We start from the raw sequence: 23,363 nt of genomic DNA, 5'->3' as shown, positions 1-23,363 counted from the left end.
ATCCATGTAACAGAAACATGCATCTAAAATCAAAGGACACTCTACCGTCATTTGAACGTACATTATTTCTTTGGCAAAAATATTCCGAAGCAACAGCCCATCACCAAGCAGAGGAAGGGCGGGACGGCTACCAGCCGGGATGGCCCACCTACCGAGTTTTACCATTAGCACCCACTTTCCCAAGGGGAGAATGCGGGGGATGGGGTTAATGCATACTAACACTTTTTGAATAGATTTCACTTTGCACGCCACATCCAGACAAGTCCTTTTTAGGACGACTACCCAAATGTAAATTATGGTCCAGAATGAAGACAGAAAAGGGACTTGTGTGGTTCAGATGTGGCAGGGGAGCAAAGCCAAAAGAAAGGTACGTTTTCAATGCATTGTATTTTTTTTTTAAAATAGGAAAGGGTTAAATGGAGAAAGGAGGCAGGTGCCGCATGGCCAACTCAGGACTCTGGCAAATACAACCTGCGATCCTAGCCAGCTGACTGGCTGCACCTCCTCTCAGGGTGCTCTTCTCCAAAGATGACCTTTATGTCACTGCTTTACTTTGCATCGAAATATGGTCCATGAACTCCATCAAAGGTTATAAAAAATACTGGACCAATTTAGGACTCTTCCGCCGCCCAACCGCATGTGTGCACCACACAACCAGAAGTACCACCAGATTTCCACGGGAAATCTAGAAGGTGTCAACCTTCTACCTGCCACCCCTTATAACCTGGGCTCGGGAATCTAACAGTTGAGCAGCCTGCAGGTTCCTATGATAATAGGATGGACATTTTAATAGCACAGCACATAGCATAGCGCACATCTACATTGGATAGCCCGACCACCTCAGGCCCGTCATGCATTCAGACAATAGATCCACCAGGCAGTATTTGCATCCAAGCTTCCATCCATTCCCATTTCCCCTCAAGTAGACTGGTGATACCGGGGCAGGGACAATATACCAGAGCTCAGACAAGGATAGGTTCTTTCAAAACACTACAGCCGTGATTTGGACCTTTATAAAAGGATAGTAGGATCTCCTAGTGCTGCCGAAGGAGACAATGGGCCCCATTATAAATTGGCCAGTGTGGTAATAATATGCAACGTTTACTGGCACGTTACAGCACCAGCCAACTACAAGTTTACTGGTGGGGCACCCGATTTACCTTCAGCTAAGAGCTGGAGGTAAGTCACATGCCTTGTTAGCAAAAATCACTGGTATTACAGGCACTGGTAATACCGGCAAATCCTCCCCCCCCCCATGGAGTCCAATGGGACTCCATGGAATGGGGATTTACAACCGTTGCCGGCACTCCTAATCCAGCGGTAATACCACTGGACTGAGTGACGTAACTAACACAGTTTGGTGGTATCTGGGCCGATTTTCTGCCCAGATACCACCAAACTCATGATGAGGCCCAACGTATGGGGCAGCAGTAGCAACTTGAAGACGGAACAGGCAGGTATTGACAATCCCATTTATTCACAGTACTAAGGTGCACATCGAAGAGCAAGCACTAAAAGCATCAGAAAAGAACGATCTTTATTTTCTAAATAACAGGACTGATCTATGCTTTCCAGGGGGCAAATTGCTAAAGAACTTGGCTGGTTCGACTGAAAATGCCCAGCTACGAAGTGTGAAGAGTTTGCATTTGGGTACTTTCAGAGTGAAGGAGGAGGAGCATGTGCAATATGGAGTCTATGGACATCATTTGCCCTCCAGAAAGACGACCGGTATTGGCTGCCAATAGAAACGTGTCTACAGTTCAAACATTTTGGCGTTTTTCCACCAAACCATTCCTGGCATATCCCGTTAGGGCATCTCAAGCACAGCCTCTCTTTTACAGCACATCCAGATCAGTTACCTACAGTCTTCTCACAGGACTCTGCTCAGTTTTGTTAACATTCCAATAGGGCATCTCTCTACCGTGTATGCCCCCGATTAGATGCGGCCTTCGGGGCTGCACACTATTCTGCCAGCGGGTTTCCAATATCATGTGGTGTGGGTGGAGTGGGTTGCGGATGAATATTTGTGGTACTGATCTGGCCATTCAGTAATACCAGAACGGTCCTGCCCGTAATGGGAAGGCGCTGGATTGCTAGCATCCTGAGATGGCTTCCAGAATGTAGGACATTTACCCAGAATGCCTTCTTCACAGTCAATTTTTGGAGCACCCAACTCACCTGGCAGAAGAACCCAGAAGGCAATTTACTCAGGAACTCGCTCATCGAGGAATTCCTAAATCAAAGGTTTTTAGCCCGGCAGTCGAAGGTCCCAAGAGGTCAGGGCCCGGGAGTGAGGCTCTGATGTGCTTACAGTAGGCAAACATTGACCCCAGATGGGGGGTGGGTGGGCAAGCTTTAATGATCTCTCTGTGGGCGAGTGATAAACACCTTATCAAGCCAAGACGCCAAGATAAAGCACTTCTAAACCCACAACCTTTCTTTACGCATCTTAAACAAAATGCAACAGATCTGCAACTTCCCAAACACAGATGTGGTTAGTAAAAAACGTACACGTGAGAAAGTGTACAACAATGGAATGCCTACTGCATATCATACAAGACACAGCATTCATTGTCCGCCGGTGGCTGCAATTGAGGGATGCGTGGGATTGAAACGCTTTACACCAGTAAAAGAAAAAAGATTGTTTTTCTGCAAGGAACGAAATCTGCATTTCTCAAGTTTACCTGGACAGTTTGGCATGTCGCACGTCCTCGACTCCGTGGCTGTGCAGGCGTACCCACAGGATCGGGTGCGTTTCTGGGTGCCACTGCCACAGGACACACTGCATATGGACCACTGGCTCCAGTCCCCATCGCCATCCATGTAATCTGTGCACAGAAATGTGGTTGGGTGGGAAAGAAGGAAGAGAAAGGAGACCAGGGGTCATCGGTCAAAGAATATAAGAAAGGCGTGTGATTTGAACTGACGTTTGTTTCAGCTTTGGGGTCCATTAGCACATTAGATGCACACATCGTTTAACTACATGCAATAACATTATCTTACCTTGATAGCACTATTGCACCATTAAAACAATCTGCCACTGCATGACAGTCAAGAGAATCGGTTGCAGTGAAAAGCTTAATCAGCCGGGTACATTTTTTGACAGAAAGAATGCGGTTACATGTACAGACCCAGTTTTCTCCCACAATGAATATTCATTATTGCAACGCTGGCGTCTTTTTGCAGAGTGCAAAGAAGGAACTTTTTTTGTGGCTTTTATGTTGCCTTTTATGTCAGTGGATTTCTCCAGAAACACCGCTCTGGACAGAGAAATAGACTTAAGCAGGTGGCAAATGAAAGCCTTCCAGAAGATGCCTGTCCACCATCAAACACCTAGCAGGGACTGAAAGCCGTTCAGCAGGATCCGGACAATACCAGAGGTGCTGCAGATAATAAGAGCAACCATCCGATAGTGCCTTAAACCGTCGTTTGGTTTTGACCATTTCATAGCGCTGCAAGAAACAGGTGTTTCTATTGCACACTTTAATTGTGCTAAATGCCTCAATCTCAGAAGAACGAAGGGACAAGAATGGGACCCGTGACCTGCAAAGGTGACACACGTCAACAGCACACCCATAGTACATTGAAGCACCTCGGTGTTGGATGACAAACATATGGGGGACATAACTGCCAGAGCTCCCAAAGAGAAGGGCCTGCATTGTTCAGATGCCAGCATCCTGCTACCGACCACATTGATCCCCTCGAAAATGACTCAACTAATGCTACATTTAAATACTTTCTATTTCTGGTTCGTCTGAGATCAGCTTGGCTTCTCCAGCCTCAGTGACTCTTGAGTTTTGAGGGGTTGAAATAGGAATCTCCAGCTTGCAAGCAGAAAGAAACATCCAACATTGTGTTTCTCCCCTTTCCCCACATAACTTAGAATTGTGCTTGTTATTCCAACATGCAGATTGTGGAAGTTGGTTTCAGAATTACTTCCGCCTGCATGCAAGTAAAAATTGAATATGACCAACTGGATTAGGGCTGTGTGGGAATCTATTCAGTGCCATGTCCCTCAGTTAGAAAGTAACTGGATTAGGGCTGCATGGGAATCTATTCAGCACTATGTCCCTCAGGAAGAAAGCAACTGGATTAGGGCTGCATGGGAATCTATTCAGCACTATGTCCCTCAGGAAGAAAGCAACTGGATTAGGGCTGCATGGGAATCTATTCAGCGCCATGTCCCTCGGGAAGAAAGCAACTGGATTAGGGCTGCATGGGAATCTATTCAGCGCCATGTCCCTCAGTTAGAAAGTAACTGGATTAGGGCTGCATGGGAATCTATTCAGCGCCATGTCCCTCAGTTAGAAAGTAACTGGATTAGGGCTGCATGGGAATCTATTCAGCGCCATATCCCTCGGGAAGAAAGCAACTGGATTAGGGCTGCATGGGAATCTATTCAGCGCCATGTCCCTCGGGAAGAAAGAAATAGATGGTCCATAAATAGCTCAAGAAGGTGATTAGAAATCACTGGAATATCGAACAAAAACTTCACACAGATTTGCTACAATAAATCTATTGAAACATGTGTAAGAAGGAAGACAACTCTCAGTGAAACCACACTCCAGTGCAAAACAGCAGTCAGGATTGCCCAAGGACTGAGCTTGTTCATTGGATCTTCTGGAGCAGCTTCTCCAGACGATGGCAAAGGAGCAGTCGTAGCCCGGCAGAATGGGGGTATGCGACATGAGACTTGCAGGGTACTTTGTGGCTAACAGATGCAGTTGCCTCGGCTTACGTAATCATTTCAATGTTGCCTATCAGACTTTTACCCTGCATCCAGTTTGGTCCATAAAGGATTGGTGGTTCAGCGAGTTCATACATCAGTGTTCAAACAGCAGGATGAAGCGTTATACTCAACACTAGCCAATGCTGTCTTTCTTCGACTGATGAATTGGAGGTCCATTTGGAAACTGTGGGCCTCATTTTAAATGGGTTGGAGAGGAAATGTAAACTCATTTACACATTTTCACATCCATTTTCCCACACTTGCGCGTTTTCATGCCGACATAAGGCAAAGGAGTGGCACAGAGTGGCGAGAAGATCGTCGCCATGTTCCCCTCCTCCATCTTGTGCGAGTATTTAGTTTTACGTGTGCACAAGATTTTCATGTAGGCATAATACCAATGAACTCTTATGGAATCTGCCTCGGTTTTCCACTAGCTCAAAAACCGGGTGGATTCTATAGGACACAATTAGTAAACAAAGCATAGTTTTACTGGTCAACGAGACAGAGGAAAATGAGTGGAAAAGCAAGCTTGCCTCGCTTTTACGCTGTCATTTTTCCCTTTGGCTGGTGGACGTTCACAAATTGCACACAGGGGTTCCTGCAGCATGTAGCATGTTTGTGCTCCCCTGCATGTAATTTAGATTTGTTCAAACATGAGGCAGTCGAACTTTTATTATAGCAGCACTTAAAACTGGATGTATACGGCTTGAAGCCCTATATTAAAGCCATTTCTCCAGAGGCGCTAGCTTTGGGTGGAGTGCCTTTGCTCGCAGGAGTGCGGTTTACCCTTTGTTGGTAGACCTTTCTTCGCCTCCACTTGGCCTTTGCCTTTCTCTGAACAACAATATGCCGGAGTGAAATGGCTGAGTGGGACTCGGACTCTTGGGCTGGAATGCTAGCTGCCCTAGTTGGTTTGTTGCCTTGGTAAAGAACAGGACACTTATGGTGACTCCCGGTCACATTTCTGACAATATCAGCAACATATAATAACTACCTCAAAGAAACGCCAGGCCTTTTACCCCATTTTTGATAGTTATTCATTCTAATATGGGGCTCTGTAAAAGGTGGGATTTCAGAGCGTACTCACCTTTGATAGTAGACTGGAGGAGAGATCTGCGCTCTTCCGCCGGGGGAAATTCAGGTACAAAATCAAGTAATCAGTATGTATGAACCTGCTTTCAATTTAGGTTGACAACGTTTGGACTACTTTTCTCACACCAGTCTTCTAGAACACTGAATAGAATTCATAGTGTGTTTCTATGGTGTTTTTGCCTAGTTAAGTTCACTGCCTTCTGTACTGACATGGAAAGAGTAGTCAAAGACATACATTAATTTCAGGGTATTTGGTCTTACCAAGCTATGTTTAAACAGGCTACGAAGACCCTGATGGTTACCCTTAAAGGGGCAAAGGACACGCCCCTGTGGGGATGCCTGGTTGGGTGGACCGGAGGCACATGGGAGCAGGCGGGTGGTGCCGGAGGGCACCAGACCAAACTAGTTCCCCAGTAGGGGGCCAGACATGCTACGCGGGTGATTTGCCAGCTACACTCACGACATTTATTGGGCAGTACCCAGAAAGGAGAAGTCCAGTTTCTCTCCATCGCAAAAGTGTTCAGCTCCAAGTTAATCTTCTTGCGAGTTTCTTCTCTAGCCAATAGAATAGAACAATGTGTACCATATAGGCCCCTCTGAGCGACTTTCTAACAGGAATGAAAAATGTGGGGGAATTATGCGAATTACCGAACATGCTCGTCCAGAGCGACTTCAAAGGTCCGTTTGCACAAAAAAGCCTGTAGTTGGTACAGTCGCGCGCGCTATCCCTGCTCTAAATCCTTCAGATCAAAACATCTTGACGGCACATGCAGAAGACCCTCTTCGTAAATGGAAACTTTATTTCTGCTGCTCCATCACAAAACAGAAGAACCGCCGAGCATCATTTATATCAATACATATGTTCGATGCTAAAAATAAGCTGGCACATTTGTTTAAAACGATTAGAGGGCTTTCTAAGATCGTCAGAGGCGATGCCAAGCACTCAAAAACCTGGCCCTCTTCCTCCAGTCTCACATCAAGGAAAAAACACCCTTTGCTTCATTTCCCCCTCTATCTGCACAGCTTTTCCACTACAACCGTTTCAGATTTACTCGTCGCCAGTCTAGATCGTTTTTTTCATTTAAATATTGAAACCTTATAATAAATAATGCATATTTGATGTCAAAACTTCAGTCGAAGAAGAATAGAACACTTTTTCTACAAGCACTTCATAACATTCTGCCTGCGTCCAAGTGCCCTAGTAACAGAAGTTATTACCAACTTATTGGTACACAATTGATTAACCTTGAAAGGATGAAGGGCTGAGAAAGGCCTGCTGGGATTCAAAATGGTGCCTGGTATGCTGAACACAGATTTCTGAGGAGAGTGTTGAACTCGCATGGCATTCTTAACATTTGGGGAAACGCAATGGTCTTGGAAGCAAGACCATGCAGAGCAACAGAGGTTCGAATCCCGGATCCGCACTTAGAAACCAAACTCTGGTATGGTATTAGGCACGTTATAAAAAAAAAACAATTAAATAAAATCATTTCCCAAATTTTTACTGCTGCGGAGGCAGCCCAGAAGTTTCCAAGAGGATCTATACGGGCATGTAGATCAAAAAAAATTCTGTCAATCACATGCTTATCTATCGGGCCACTAGCAACCGTAGGGGCAGAAATATTCAATCAAAACTTCTCCTTCAGCTCGCTAAAACTAGATGACAAAAAAGTACCTTTATAGGGACTGTCCTAGTCCAGTATGCTCACCTACTGCCCAGCTGTTGGGATATATTGTCACAGTGGCAAGACGAGAAACTGCTTCACTGAGTTGTGAAACAAGGGTGTGCCCTGCTAGCCTCCTTCCATGTAGAAATCCAATGAGCACAGATCACTTCTCTTGCAGGACTGTGCCCTCTCGCCCGTTCCCTCTTAATTTGAAGCCAACTGGTATATGCTTTTTGGGGCTAATGCAGAGTGGCTAACCGGGAGAGTTTGGGCAATAGGAATGAGAGCCTTGAACTAAGGGTAACAAAGTCACTGCCGCCATCCTACAGCAATGTCCAGACTATCTTTTTTCCCCAGCAAAGGGGCAGGTTACCAAGCACATGTGCAGTGGAGTAGGAGAAATCAGCATTGGACAGCCAGGGAGCTATGGAAACAAATCAGCATGGACCTCTTGTCCAATTGGAGGATGCATCAAATGCGCAATGCCAAGAGAATGACTGTGGGTAGATAAAATATTGGTCTTACAAAATGTATGTGGTGTCTGACCAATGAACCAGAAACCACCTGATCTAGGATGGAATACGAATGCAGAGATAAATCACTCCGAGGACAGAGTTGGGAGAAGTTCACAAGCCATCTTTTAATGGCTGCCTTGGAGAACGTTTTTGTGTGGATAACCACAATAGTTGAACACAAGGTAATCATTAAACTAAAGGGGCAGAGGTATATTGGGTTAAAAATTAAGAGCTTGCCAAAAGTCAATGTCAAGGAGGATCTCATCGGTCAAACCGTGGATTTGGAGAGACACTAGGCACAAGCATTTAGGGAAACATACCACCCCATCAAGTTGAAAAGTCATCATCATTAATTTTCTTACACTTACATAAGCTGTAATCTTTCTTCAGATTTCAAAATCAATGGGAAAAGAAGAAAAGCCTTCAACACTTTGAGAAGTCATTTGAGTTAATATGCTGCAGGACTGGCACAGATCAGCTGTGCAAGGGCCACGGGTTCATCTATGCACTTAGCAGACGTGACTGATACAAAAAAAGTAAAGAATCAATGCTTTTGAGAGCACAAATAATGTGTCCATAAGGTGAGCTAGAACTTACTTGACAAAAAATAAACAGACTAAGGCCATGGAGGCGACAGCTGGATTTCCCCGAATTACAGATGTTTCTGGAGCAGTGTTTGGACACCCCTCCACCTCTAGAATTTTCAAACGGTGCTACTCTAGCTAATAACCCTGCGCTTGGGGGCAGACAGAGCATATAAAAACCCCAGTGTCGCAAGGGCCTCAGCAAGTTCTCAAGGAGTGATGGCCGGCCATGAGCACCCATAGGATCCCACTGGGTGCCAATAGTTATTTTTCCCTTTTATACAGGAAACAGGTTATCCTTTTTGCATGTGCCCATTTCCCATAAAAAATATGACCAACCCAAAATCGCTGCTGGGAAAATAGCAAATGGGCGCACCGCCAAGTACAACTCAAGTACTGTTTGCTGGGTTTGCTGCCTGCTTTTCTCATTGACTGTGGATCGTTCTGCGAGGAATACGGGCGAGCACATTGAAGAATCGAACGTGTGAGAGGATCCTGCCGACTGGAGGACGTCTTAGGCGGATACACCAGGATTCTGCCTGACTTCCTAAGAATTAGGTTTCTTCCGGAGCGGAGGCTCCGCCTCCTACGAAGGAACGCCCCTCTCTGCCTCTACAAGTGGACCGTTCCCAGCGCACCGCCAAGTACAACTCAAGTACTGTTTGCTGGGTTTGCTGCCTGCTTTTCTCATTGACTGTGGATCGTTCTGCGAGGAATACGGGCAAGCACATTGAAGAATCGAACGTGTGAGAGGATCCTGCCGACTGGAGGACGTCTTAGGCGGATACACCAGGATTCTGCCCGACTTCCTAAGAATTAGGTGACTTCCTTAAAAATATATCCTATTCCGGAGGCACGACCCCTACCACCACCAACTAGCAAAAAGGGTGGCATAGGGAGTAGGTGTGCACAGTGCACGCAGTGCCCACAGTGCGCACAGGGAGCGCACTGCTTACCAACCTGTGGAGTTGTGTTGTTAGTACAGAGTGTGGACTTGCATGGACTTGAAGTGTGTTGTTCGTAATTATCTGACACAAAGTTGTTCGCTTCTCACTTAGGTTTCTTCCGGAGCGGAGGCTCCGCCTCCTACGAAGGAACGCCCCTCTCTGCCTCTACAAGTGGACCGCTCCCAGCGCACCGCGCGCGCACCGCCAAGTACAACTCAAGTACTGTTTGCTGTTCGCGGTGCGCGGGGACTGGCGAACTGGGAGGCTGGAGGGGTACGTTCCAGAGTTTTGTGGCCCAAACACCCCTCCTTGAATGAGATGCGCCTGTAGGTAAGGGGGGTCGCGATATTATGAGTAAATTGTGAGATTCAATCAATATTGCACGTGGCATTAATCTACCTGGTTTGGGAAGCTAACCCTTTTTTCAGAGGTTAACACTCCTGAATTGCTATAACATATATCTAGGCTAATATTCTGGCTTGTGATCTATCATTATTTTGAATAAGATCTGGGTTTCTTGCTGCATGCAAATGATGTCTTCTCGACTACGGAGTGGGCTAAAGGAAACGATTAGCAATCCGAAAATACGTACCAATGAGGCCACTAAAAAAAAATTGGATGATATGTACGAAAATACAAACCTTGTTGTATTGAATAGTGATAATACGAATGACAATATAATGCATGAAAGTAGTGCTAATCACAAATACGAGAACCCTATCAATCCAAATACAACAAGGAGAAGTTTAAGTGTTCCAGAGATAGAATCGGTGAACAATCAAGCCTTGGCTAGTATGGAAGACACTAATATAGGGCCACCATCCGATATCTCGATCCTGGCTCCCGCTGTACTAATGGAATTAGAAAAGCGGATCGTAATGTCGGATGGCCCGTCAACACCAGTGACAGCACGGCTAATTGGCAAACACCAAGTACATCTTCATTGTGATATCCCATGTAACTTGGTACCAGAACCTGCCAACTCTTATAATCTCGAAAATTCAGCCTCTGAGCAGGTCCCTATAGATCTGCATAACGATGGCCCTTCACAACTAAAAGGGGGAGTGGTATGTTCTTCACCTGATATGCGAGAATCCACCCATAATAAATCACTAAAGACGGAAATACACGAGAATTTTCAACCTAAATCTACTTCTGATGTGGAGGATCTCCTGAGCTTTGAAGCCTCTTATCCCGTAATGTCAAGGATTCTTAACTTACTGGATAAAGGCCATGAGTATACGCATTATGAACTCCGTGACTTAAAAACAGCGTTGCTCAGCATATCCTCCAAACTCAACAAATTGGAGGGTTATATCTTTGCTGAGAATTACAAAAAGGAGAAAGGCTGTTATTCACCTAATATTCCGTGTAGATGCACCGCTACAACGGCATCTCAAACAGAGAATTATAGTAGACCATCACAGGACCTTTCCAAAGAGAATGGGGGGGGAACCAGTTTATAGCTTTCACTCGACTTTTGCCCAGATAGCGAATGTACCAAAAAACACGGAGTCGATACAAATTTATTCGCACGTGCAGCTTTGCCAAATGGTAAAGCAGAACTCAGAGAAAATTGATCAACTAATTTTCTTTAACCAGCCTAACGATGTGATAAAAGACCCAAATGTACAGACCCAGTTGATTGAATCGAATACTGTCTCAGAGCAATCACCTGACAGTCCATCTGACCTAATAGAACTAATAAAAGAGGAAAAGATGCAGGAGGGTGAAAAATTGATACCTCCGCCACAAGAGGCAGATATTGAGCCGCTAGGGCCAAAACAATTCCTATCACGCAAACAAAAAAGATTGCATATTCGTGCAATAAATAGATTAAATATAAGAAATAAGAAAATATTGGACAAACAAAATCTTAACCAAAAACAAAAAAAAATAATACAAATTGAACAAAATGCTAACCTGGATCCAAAATGGAATGTTAAGGAGAAAGGAATTGAGGGGAACATTGATGCCTCTACTGGCAATATAGATCTAGATGCAACGATTGATGTAGACGAACTTACCATTGCAAGTCGTCTTGCATTACAACTTCAAGCAAATGTTGATTCCAACAATGAAATGAACCAAGCATCTGCGACTGACAAATCTATCTCAGCCAAACAGAAGGAATTTACGGCTTCACTGTCCTCCTCTCAGCAATCGCTGCTATCAGCATTCTATAAACCCATTCCCAATAAGAAAACAACTGAACGAACCATTATGGGAGTAGACTCATCAGAAGATAATAGGGTATCATTGGGAAAGCTCAATGACAAAGTCATACCCCCACAAATGCAAGTTGAGCAAAGCTGCACACCGTACTAGGAGAGATTGACACTAAATACAATAAAAAAGGTATCTCCTGGGCAACGGGAGGAAGATAGAACAACAAAGCAGTGGAACCCACAACTCCTGACTGGACCGGGAGAAAAAAAAAATCAAATTGAGGAAGAGGTGGTGCGGAAAAAATCTGTCATTACGGAGAGCACTATTGATGAAGATATACCGGTTAAGCCGATATCAACTATTTTGGGCTGGATTAGTGCTCCTGAAATTAATGGTGACCAAGATCTGAATAGATCATTTATTTTACACACTTTTAAAAAAATTCCCGCACTAAGAACGCTGGTGTCAAACGACATTATATGGATTACTCTTCCATCCATAAAAAATCATAGGATGGTCTTAGAACTCCAATCCTCAATAATTGCTGAATTAATTTGGAATCATAGACGAGAGTTAAAAATGTTAGGACTGACAGTATTCCAAATTCCTACTATTGATGAAGCTAAAATCTTTAATGAGGTAATTCCCTTAACCAATACAAGCAAACACAGTCATGCATCTATGGGCAAGGCTGACAATTTAACGGATAAGGCACTCTTGGAACAGTTAGTTGCTATTTCTGCTGTATCTAAATATTGGTCCTGGCTACCGACTATATTGGGGAATCGAAAGGAAGAAACAACGATAGAGCACTCGTAGTAGCAAAAAACTCCTTCGAGTGATATCATGGAACTCATGCGGCCTGAAAAACTTAAGGACTTGGACAACCAGATATGCCCCGCATGAGCTTGTTGATATCGTATTATGCCAGGAAACCATGGCTCTAAAACCATTTGAAATCAGAGGTTTTACAGCATACTCGAAACCTGCAATCCGAGTACATAGAGGGCGACCGTCAGGGGGAATCTCCATTTTGGTAAACACTACTCTGATGTACTCCCTGTTATCAACTGTTATAACTACATCCTATATTGCAATTGTAATTAAGACAGGACTTTCTTCTATGGACTATGTTTTAATAGTATCACTATACTTTAACCCATTAGGTACCGCAATGGACTCATTACTGAAAGATCTCGATATCCTGTTTGACGAAGTTTTTTGTAAGTGGTCTAATGTAAAAATAATCATAGGAGGAGATTTCAACTCAAACTGTACTGAAACTCCCCCAAATGAAATTCAATTGAATGTACAAAACCAACCCCTGACCTCAAGGAGACGGGGAATATGTTTAAGCCAATTCTTTAAACGCTGGAATATAGACTTCTTGCCCTTTAATACAAAAGGAAAGGCGACCACATGGTCCCGAAATAATAGAGTCATGTATTGATTACTTTGCGGTATCTGGGGAACTAGCATCTGATTGCAAGGGAGTAGAGATCGCAACTAATGAATTGAGTGATCATTGTATTCTATATGTGGCTTTTCAATTAATGATTCCAAAATTGCAACTAGATCCATTGAGCATATTTATAATGGAAGATCGTCCAGGTGTATCCCTACGATGGAATACTAGAACTTGCAAAAACTTAAATGTAATCATTAAGTTGTTAATAGATAGCGCTAGAAATAATCACCATCTACAAACAATTGTTTTAACGATCAGACAAATTTCACTAATTATGATAATAGCGCTCATATATGTGGTATTTCAAAAAACAAAAGCAATAACAAAGCCGCGGGTAGTCGACTTAATGGCTACCAGAATTGCAATTCTAAAGAAACAAAAGAAACATGAAATCTTGCAACTAAATAGAATGTGTCTGGCCAAGGGTGAATATCACATACAGAAACGAAAAGTACTTAACAATTATTCTAATCGTGTAAAAAATTACAGGATTTATCTTCATAACTCAATGAACCAAACAATGATCACCGCATTATGCAAAAATGACCGGCGTTCCATATGGGCACTCCTAAGGAGTAATGACTTACATCAAACGGTGAATCAAAGCTCTACTATAAGTGCCGAAATATGGATACAATATTATAAAAAGAAATTTGCTCTACCGGAACGATTTAAAGCACTTGCTGACAAGTTCACCAACAAGATGCTGAATGAACTTGAGGGTTGGTCACTTGAGGATATTACATGGGCACTTGGAAAACTGAATAAATCAAGAGCGCCTGGTCCGGATTGCATTCCACCTTGTGCCTTGAAAGAAAATATCCAGCTATGGGCCCCGATATTAAAAATTCAATTTGACGAGATTATTCGCTCTTCTATTATTCCTCCATCCTGGCTACAATCGATTATAGTCCCAATTCACAAGAAAGGTGATAAAACAAAGCCAAGCAACTTTCGCCCGATTGCTTTGATGGACGCAAGTGCCAAGACCTTAGCAATCTTGTTGTTGCAACAGCTGAAGGCGGTTATTAAACAACAGAACATTTTATCGATGTTTCAAATTGGGTTTCGCGCCGGAATGGGAACAGCTTTAAATGCAACTGTTTTAGCGCACCTAATTGCACAGACGAATTCGATGAATACGGGTCCATTATACATGGCATCCGTGGATTTAACAGCAGCTTTCGACTGTGTAATTAGGGCTCTTCTCTGGACAAAGATGGATGAAATGGGATTTCCGCCTCAGTTAATTGTAATGTTAGCCAAATTGCATGATAACACCTCATATCTAGTCCGTATTAATAGTTCTGGTTCAACAACAATCCCGATTACGACCGAAGTGGGGGTTAAGCAGGGGTGTAATTTGGCAGCTACTCTGTTTAACTTATACATCTCTGACATTGAGACAATATGGAACTCGGAATTGAGCTATCCAGCAAGACTGGCACACTTACGTATCCAATGGATTGCATTCGCAGATGATGTTTTAATTTTTGATCGAACCCCTTATGGCCTACAAAGGAAACTCGAAATATTTGAAGCATATCTTTTTAAAAACAATCTTACATGTAACGTCGAAAAGTCAAGTATCTTTATACTAAAAAACCTAAAAAAAAAAATATCCCAAAATGCAATGGTCAATAAATTCTATTCAGATGCCCATCGCACTAAATATGAGATATCTGGGGTATGATGTTATTGATTCACCTTCTAATAAATCGTGGTTCACAAACTTAAATGCAAAAAAAAATGTTCTAGCGACTCAAATGCGGATGGTATTTATAAAGCACTGCAAATTTTCAATGGATCCACTTTTTCAATTCTATATGCTGAAAGTGGAAGCAATTCTACTTTATGGATTAGATTTATGTCTTTGTAATATTGATTCAATATTAGATCAAATCCAAGGGCAATTGTGGAAAGCAACTTTGAGATTGCCAAAATCACTCCCAAATTGTATTGTACGACAAGAGCTAGGAATATCTGCCCTATCAACCAGGTTCCATTGGCGACAGCTAACGAATTATGGAAAGATGATCTTTCCGCAGAAACAGTCATTGTATGGTGAACTTTCAATCATGATTGAGAATCGAGTACCTAAATCGTTGTTGAACATCTCGGAATGTATGATAAAAAAATTAGACGAATGTGGTTTGAAACCAATGGATTTAGAATATCGTATGGGACATGTAAAGAAACGCTTATACGAGCAAGATTGGTTATTAACAATAGAAGATATGCAAGATAAAAAATTATATTCTGAAGCGGCAAAATTTGTAACATCAAGACTGCCTCGCAAGTCTTATTTGATTAAATTCCCGGCGAATAAACAGAGACATTTCTATCTGAGATTCAAACTTCATCTGTTTCACACCTATGAGAAAACCATTAAATGGGAAAAAAACTCTAATGTTGGACTTGAACCATGGTGTAGATTTTGCGAGGGTAAATACTGGATAGAAAATCTGAAACACCTTACATTATACTGTGAGAATTTTGAAACCCTGCGATATACTTTAATCGGTCCACAGGTGCTAGGTATGACTCAGGAAGCAAGGGAATGGTGTTGGAAAAAATTCATGTGGGGATACTCAACGAAAACAATTGTTTTATTATGCGCATTTCTCGAAAAATTGGAACTTGAATTAGATGCGAAAGAAAATACGAAATAAATCCTAATGTTCAACTTGGCAATAGTTTAAATGTATGGAAAAAGCACGAATAAATGTTATCTATTGGTAGCTTAATCGCATGGAAATAGCATGAATTTAGCTTATTCACTAAAATTTAATCCATAACATGTAATATGATATGTAATGATGAATTCAAACTAATATACTGCGAATGTAAATTAATTTTCTATGTAATGATTTTAATAACTGAATTTGACGATGTTGTAAATGTTTGTTAATCAAACTTTAAATACAACTTTTAATAAAATAAAAAAAAAAAAAAAAAAATGGGCGCTGTGGCTTTTTTTATTTTCAAGGTGCACGGCTATGATGTGAAGCACGAGAGGGTTGAGCCGCGAGTGGAGGAGCGGGGCAGAGGCTAGTGGTAAAAACATAATGACAGAGGTGATGGCTACAGAGTAGTGGGGCAGACATCGATTCACAACAACGGGCTAAGTAATGGAGATGCCACTACTGCTGAAAAGGAGCCAGCACTCCTGGTGCAAGCAGTAGAGTTGCGCGGTCAGTGTCTATTTGTGTTTTTGTGGCACCGAAGAGAAGACAGATGGTGGCAACTGCACGATGGTCAGTAACATTTAGAGGGGAAAAAAGAGAAAAAGTGGTTTATTTCATCCTTCCCAACTCTGACTTGCCATTTTTGGCATGGTTAGGTAGACCACTCTTGACTTGCAGAGAGTAGCAGCTGTGCTCAGGCAGTGTAACCACACAGAGGCCACAGGATAGACTTATTAGAAAAGAGCATCTATTGCTAGGATTTAAAGTAATCCGGTTCCAAAAGCAATGTAGCGATTTGACCCACTGTTTTCACCTGCTCTGTCTCCACCCAAGTCCGAATATGGTCTGAGCCAGCAGCATCCATGCAGGACAGAGATAACTTTTGGTCAACATGCCTCGTTTATTCCTGGCAGCTGCTAGAGATTTGATATTGCACACAGAGCCAGAGCTTGTGCTCCAATATATCAATACTGAAAAGTTCTTCTGGTGCAATATAAAGCCTACTGCCTGTTTGGGGGGGAAGGGGGGAGGATTGGTCCCCCTCTGCTCTGCATGGTCGGGACGTCAGGGTTACATGGGCGCCCAGGGATCAGGCGCAAATTGCAGGATGGTTCTGAGGTATGCAACATCTGCAAGGCTGCACCAAGCGGCCGATAGCTCAACACACGTTTTAAAACCAAACAGTTGTGCTGCAGGGTGGCGGAACTGGAAAGGAACATGTTAAATGGGTCGGGTCCAGTATGTGCAACTGAGGTAATGCTCTGTTCTGTAGGAACTGGTGGAAAACGAGGATGGGACGAGGTTGTAGCGAGTCATAAGTGACACTGGGATCGCATGCGCCAGATAGATCTGGCGAGGCTGGACCTGCACAACTTGGTAGGCATCTTTGTGAAAGACTTTCTGATCCTGCCTCTGGGTGTTCGAATAAATGGTAGGGAAGAGGAGAAAACGTTGCCTAGCCGCACCAGAACATCTAGAAACGGGACGTAGTCTAGGGATGAGACTGAGGCATTCATAGCGTGACCTTGGGGCGACATCCATCAACTCTTTCATCAAGGCTACCAGGCATCCTTTCAAGTTACTTAACTTGGGTTATCCTTTTCCTTTTAATACATAAAATTAAAATGAACACTGGTCTTTATTCTGAATAAGGATTTCATGAAACAATTCTTAAATTCTTTTTTCAAGTACGTGAAAAAGTTTAGAGGCAGAATCTGCGACAGATATTTCTTTAATAAAAATGATTATATGGAAATAAATGTTGGGTATGGTACAATTCTATAATGCACGAGGCATTTAAAAAGGAGGAAAAGTGCCATTTACATTAGAGATTAATTTAATATCATTTCAATACAAATTACAAATCATATTAACGAGCATAAAGTAGCAGAGATCTATGGCCAACAGTAGTGTGGCATCAGAAGTCAGCCATGAGCTACCATATCCGAGAACGTCATTAACAGATGGGCCACCGGTAGCTTGGGCACACACATCACTGCATCCCAGCATGATAGATTTTAGAACTGGAATACCGAGTGCATAAATGTATTGATTACTATAGCAAATGGCTGGCAAAAACTCAATTTCTCCAGTTACCGCTACCGCAATGATACAAAATCAACTCAGAGGACGGATGTCCCAATAAAATTCTGTCGGACAATGGTTGCCTGTGTCTATGCCAAGCGACTGGAGCAGTTAATACAAGTAACTTCTAGCATGTCCTGACTTCCACAGACTAAAAGGAAATTGACTGAGTGGGGTTAATGTTTTCACAGAGCATTAAACAAGGAAAAACATTAGGCGGGGACTGGTAGAAAACACTTCTGGGATGGTCTGCACTGTGGAATAGTGCGGTAATACACATGTCCTCTCAGTGCAATTCCACGCCTTTCAGCAGCTGACAAGACGCAAGATACCCCAGGCCATCTACACTACAGAAACGAACATGTCAGATGGCAAGAGCCAAGGTTACTGCCAATAGAAGCCTATTCAGGTTCGCCACTTTAATGCCAGTGACAGGGATTTTTAAGCTGAATGTCACCACGAAGGAAAAGTCCAATAATGGATGTAGACAGCAGAATGTTACGTTGTTGGGGTTTTTAGTGCAAGTAGAGGAAATCACGAATCCATTCTAGAGGATGGAAACTGGGTGGGATCTCATGTAGAAGCATAGATGGACACCACGCCAGCTAGGCAAAGCCATGCACCTTAACAAAGATCGTATGCCAACACTTGGTAGAACCAGCTACTGTACATCTACATATGAGAAGTGATATTCAATTTAACAAAGGAAGAAAGAGCAAATCCATGCACACAGCTGCCAACTCACTTGGACCATTGTCATATAGGCAGGCACTGTGGATGCTGGTCGATTTTTTACAACTAGAAGGTCCACAAGGCAAAGTGCTGCTGGCTAGATAGCCAGCACCAGAAGACCAAGACGCTCAGAAAACGGGGGCAATTTACAACTCTCCCCTTGTCATCAGTACCACTTTCGACCAGTCCGGTTCTCTTGCTATGCCATTATGTTACTGGGATGTGCACTGCATGCCACCGACATGTGCACTGTCTGCATCTAATACCACCTAAAATGCTGGGAATAACAAACTTCTGGCGAAAAGACCATGGAATGCAAAGTTATAGTGGCTAGAAAGCCAGATCAGGTATGGAATATGGAAGCAGCCAGAAGCTACTTTAGGCCGATAAAGGCCGAACATGAATATATTCAAACACATGTTCTAATTCAGACCTTGTTGCAGTGCTGCCCATATTTCATCGAATGGACATTGGTGGCCCCAAGAGGCCAATAATACGGAATTAGGGTGGCGCTCGCGGCTATACCCGCCCATATCTATCCAACGAAAGAAAGGGTGTCAAAGCAGCAGGGCATTTTATTTAGCTTTATTTCCAGTGCCAAACTAGCCAACGGCATGCCAGTGTATTCTTTACTAAACGGCCGATTGAGGAACGTTGAGTTGTTCGCCCACAGCAGCTGCTGCACAGGAAGGACGCGGCCTGTAGCACTGCTGAACCCCTCGGCCTTGCGCACGGCAGGCACGTGCAGAGTCTTCCCTGGCAGACATTGCTAGCCTTTGAGAGCACCCGCTGTTAGGGCACAGCAACAGCCCTGTAGTGCTAAACAGCAGAACACAACTGCATTCAAAGCAGTTTTAAAAGAAATGGAATATAACAAAAGGGCAGGAATTTGCAATACAAGATTGCATATACATTAACGGTCATACAGAACTGAGCCCAATCCATACGCGCTGCAACCCCCCCCCCCCCATCTTTCCTCTTTTTTAATTGTAAACATGCACCCCGATTACACAGAGCAGCAATTGCGTTGTGCATCGCGTGCGCTCTACAAATAGCGAAGAGAAGAAGAATTATTCACCCTCCCCACTTGCACCCATTCATAACGGAGAGAACACTTCTTTTTGTTTTTTCATATTGCCGTCCTATTAGCGGAGAAAGATTTGGAAATTCTGGCCTGTCTTCTCACTGCACAGATGAAATGAAGCCACATGTTGGAAATGGTGTTTTATTTGGCGCGGGCTCAGCTATTCCTCATCATTTTCATTTCCCCCCAAACCAGTTTAATGATCCCGAGATACCCATAAGAGGCCGGGAAGGCTCACTCACCATAGTCTGGCTGCTCTTTGGAATCGAAGGCACGGTGACTGGGTGCATGTCGATCCCACCCACTGAGAGGGTTTAGGAAGTTGCTATCTTCGGTGGTACTGTCATACTTGTAGTCCTGGTCACCACCGCTCAGACGCGTCAGCGTGGGTGGCCTCTGCCACCAGTTCCGCCAGTCAGGTGATGGGATTGGCCAGCTGGTCCTCCTCTGCTCCTGTAGGTCCCTCTCTGGTTCACTGTCGGGGCTGTCGACAACTTCAATGGTAACCTGCGGAATGCAAAGCATGTCAGGGTGATGAGCGTTCCAAATGTAGACCTATATTCCCAGTCACACAGTATGCCAGCAGCATCCACAGCAACACGCAACCGTGATTATGAAAGTGGATCTTTCTGCAGCCTACAACCTGGCAGGTACCGAGTAGGGTATGCCAATCTTTCCGACCAAAGGACCAAGGCCCCCACCAAATATTCTAGCAACAGGAATGTAAATGACATGACTAATGTCTTGAAGCCACAACACAATAACAGAGGCGGGTGCAAGATTTAGCAAAGTATGGATGTTAAGAACACCTTGGAGTAATAGTCAAGACAGAGGAGGGTGGGAACTGCTTACGTTTATTTGTCTTTCGGTAATTTCGTTTATGATTAAGGAGGTTATCAGAGCACCCCTTGAGACCTTGGCATACGGTTATAATAATCATGCTAGAAGAACTAGAATTCAATCCAGTTCAAGGTGTGCTCAGGTTGGGCTCTCCATAGGTGTTGCAAAAGGATTCAAATAATCAAAAGTCATTCAGTTGGATCGTCATTCGTGATTCATTCATAGATTCACACAGGGGCGTTGCTAGGGGGGGGCTAAGGGGGCTATAGCCCCTGATCTTTTGGTTGTAGCCCCGGATAGAATCTCAGGAGCTACAGCCAAAAGGCTAGCTAGCCCCCAGTCCCAACAGTTCTGACATCAGCTTAGCCCCGGGTCTTTTCCAGACCTAGCAACTCCCCTGGATCATTCACACTAAAAGGACTGACATCCTCAGTGTCTCCTTTTTGTGATCATTTGCTTGGAGGCTGAAAATATGCATCCAATAAGCTAGTGCCACGAGTTTGGCATGCCAATGCATTTCGGAACAAGTCCATCCTCAGGGCTAAGGCAATGCTTATAATGGCTGTGTGGCCAAAAAACTGCAATTTACAGTTTTTGCCATTATAAGCAGTTCCTTAGCCCTGAGGACAGACTTGTTCCGAAATTTATTGAATCTCCACAAAAGTCCAGAGCTCCAGTTTCCAGATTTAGTATTCTTCTTTGCCTATGCATCATGAGGGAATATGCGAGGCAGACACATCAGCTGCTCGATGTGGAAAACAGAGCACTGAATGGATGATTTAGAAACGAATGGGTAATCACCAGGTAATTGTTAATAGCTGCAAATACTGCGCTTCACTAGCTCATTGGGACCAGGGGACATCGTGTGACCAGCGAGTTAAACCCTCTTGAAACTGAGGCAACCATGAACACTCAATTAACCTGGCTAAACAATGTCTCACTAGGGGGGAAAAAAACGTTACAAGACATAAAAGAAACCGTGTAACATTGCCTGCTGCAGAAATCCCTAAAGTGCGGTTTTTTTCCTCCATAAAAGTAAAATTGTCCCAGTCTCCTGGGGCAGACCGTGTACTGCTGCCATTTGCATGGTCTGCAGGCACTCTTGTGAATCAGAGTGGGCGCGAGATGGGTTCATATTAGTGGAGAGGGGGGAAAAATTCAAGGTAGATGTGCTGTTGTGTAGATGCGTACAGAGCAGAAGCACCATGCGTTCTGTGTGTGGGTACGTTTGTAGGACGGTGTTCTGTGCTGAGAGCATGGAGAAGTTTCTGTCATGGGGGGACACAGGCGCGCCGATGTTGGTGGGGGTTGGGGCATGTAAATTGGTGTAGCAGTGTAATGTTCTGTTGGTTGGAAGGGGAACGAAACTGCCGTGTGCGAGTGGCTCAGATGGTGGTCTGCGTATAGGAAGTTGGAGCATGAAATTTGAAAGGGTTTGTGAGGCGAGGTTAGCACACATTATAGTGCAACACCTGGCAACAGAACAGTAGCATAACACCCATTATTGGGGAACACAATTGTAGTGCACTATGACAGTGGGACACCTTTAGTGTGACCCATGCAGCACACCAGAGAGGCGGTCATATTTTAAGAGTTGCAGTGGAACACCCTCGGCAACAATTCTGGGGCCATCAGGGAAGGAGTCACATCGTAGTGCAAGTAGCGCTGCTGTGGTGAAATTAAGCAGAAGACAGCTTCCTTGTTATCGGGCAGCAGCCTCACTGAGTGAACATCGATAATGGCTTCCCAGATCAGTGGGTTTCTTGGTCAGAATGCTGTAGGCTTTTGGTGTGAAGACCAGTGGTTGATTGCTAGGCAGGTGCCTTGGTTATTTAAGTGTGTTAGAAAGTCAGGCATTGACGATTTCCAAAACCTTAGATGATCCTGAATTGCACAGATTTCCGGTGAAAGGGAGTTCCAGATTCTGCTGCAATGCTGGAGAAAGCCGATCCTTATCTCTTTCTGGCATAGCGTGCGATTTCCAGTAGTAGGTTACTGATGGATCTCATCGTTCTCCCTGGTTGTGGAATGAGCTGGTCTTGCATGATTTTGACTCGACGGTCCTGAAGGGCTCTGTGGCTAATTTCCCACTGATAGCTAGGGGAGTGGAGGGCTCTGACAGCTATAGTGTTCAGGGCTCCCTTTGTCAAGATTGACTATAAGTCTTGCAGCTGTGTTCCTGATCCCTTGAACTTTCTTAGCAAGGCACTCTGGCATGGCACAATATAAACTGCTGCAAAATTGAATGTTGATGGCTGGAAGATTGCAAATTAATCTTAAGCATTGGCAATTGCTCTGGGCATTCATGCAGACCATCGTTTGTAGCCCCGCTATGATCCTTCAGAAGGTGAAAAATCATAGGAAAATCAGACCCTAGCCAAAACTGCTAGGTAACATTCCTCCTGTACAAGACCACAAGCAACCACAGACATATTTTGGCCTCAATGGGCATCATCAGTTAGGTGTAGCTTGGGTCCCTAGGCCCAGCAGGCACAGGACCCAAGTCTGGGCATGCCTGTTCCACTCAGAGTGACTAAGGCAAAACAAAAGGTGATGCCTGAAAGGTTTAAAGTTAATCTGAACCTCTGGCATCGCTCTGGGCAGCCCTCCAGACCACCGTTCAGCTGCATGTTAAGCCATTGCAGAAAGGCAAAAGACTACATGACAATCCGGTTCGGTTCCACCCCAAAAGTGCACCCCAACTACTAGGGCACAGGCCTTCTGTACAAGACTACAAGCATCCCCAGATATGTTTTGGCCTCAT

General features: G+C 43.9%; 1 protein-coding gene across 2 annotated transcripts in view; it reads right to left on the bottom strand.

The window, feature by feature from the left end:
• ISM1 (isthmin 1) overlaps positions 1–23,363 on the bottom strand; it is a 143,094-nt gene that overhangs the window by 22,533 nt on the left and 97,198 nt on the right. For both annotated transcript variants that reach the window (XM_069608335.1, XM_069608336.1), the window contains exons 3-4: positions 20,002–20,266; positions 2,685–2,828 (exon numbers count right to left, since the gene is read on the bottom strand). In XM_069608335.1, coding sequence (XP_069464436.1) covers positions 2,685–2,828; positions 20,002–20,266 — 409 coding nt within the window. The remainder of the gene's footprint in view (positions 1–2,684; positions 2,829–20,001; positions 20,267–23,363) is intronic.

Source organism: Ambystoma mexicanum, chromosome 4q (genome assembly GCF_040938575.1).
Source record: "Ambystoma mexicanum isolate Mex_15411 chromosome 4q, UKY_AmexF1_1, whole genome shotgun sequence".
Taxonomy (NCBI): domain Eukaryota; kingdom Metazoa; phylum Chordata; class Amphibia; order Caudata; family Ambystomatidae; genus Ambystoma; species Ambystoma mexicanum.
The sequence above is the reverse complement of the archived record's forward strand: the minus strand, read 5'-3'. Positions and strand labels throughout refer to the sequence as shown.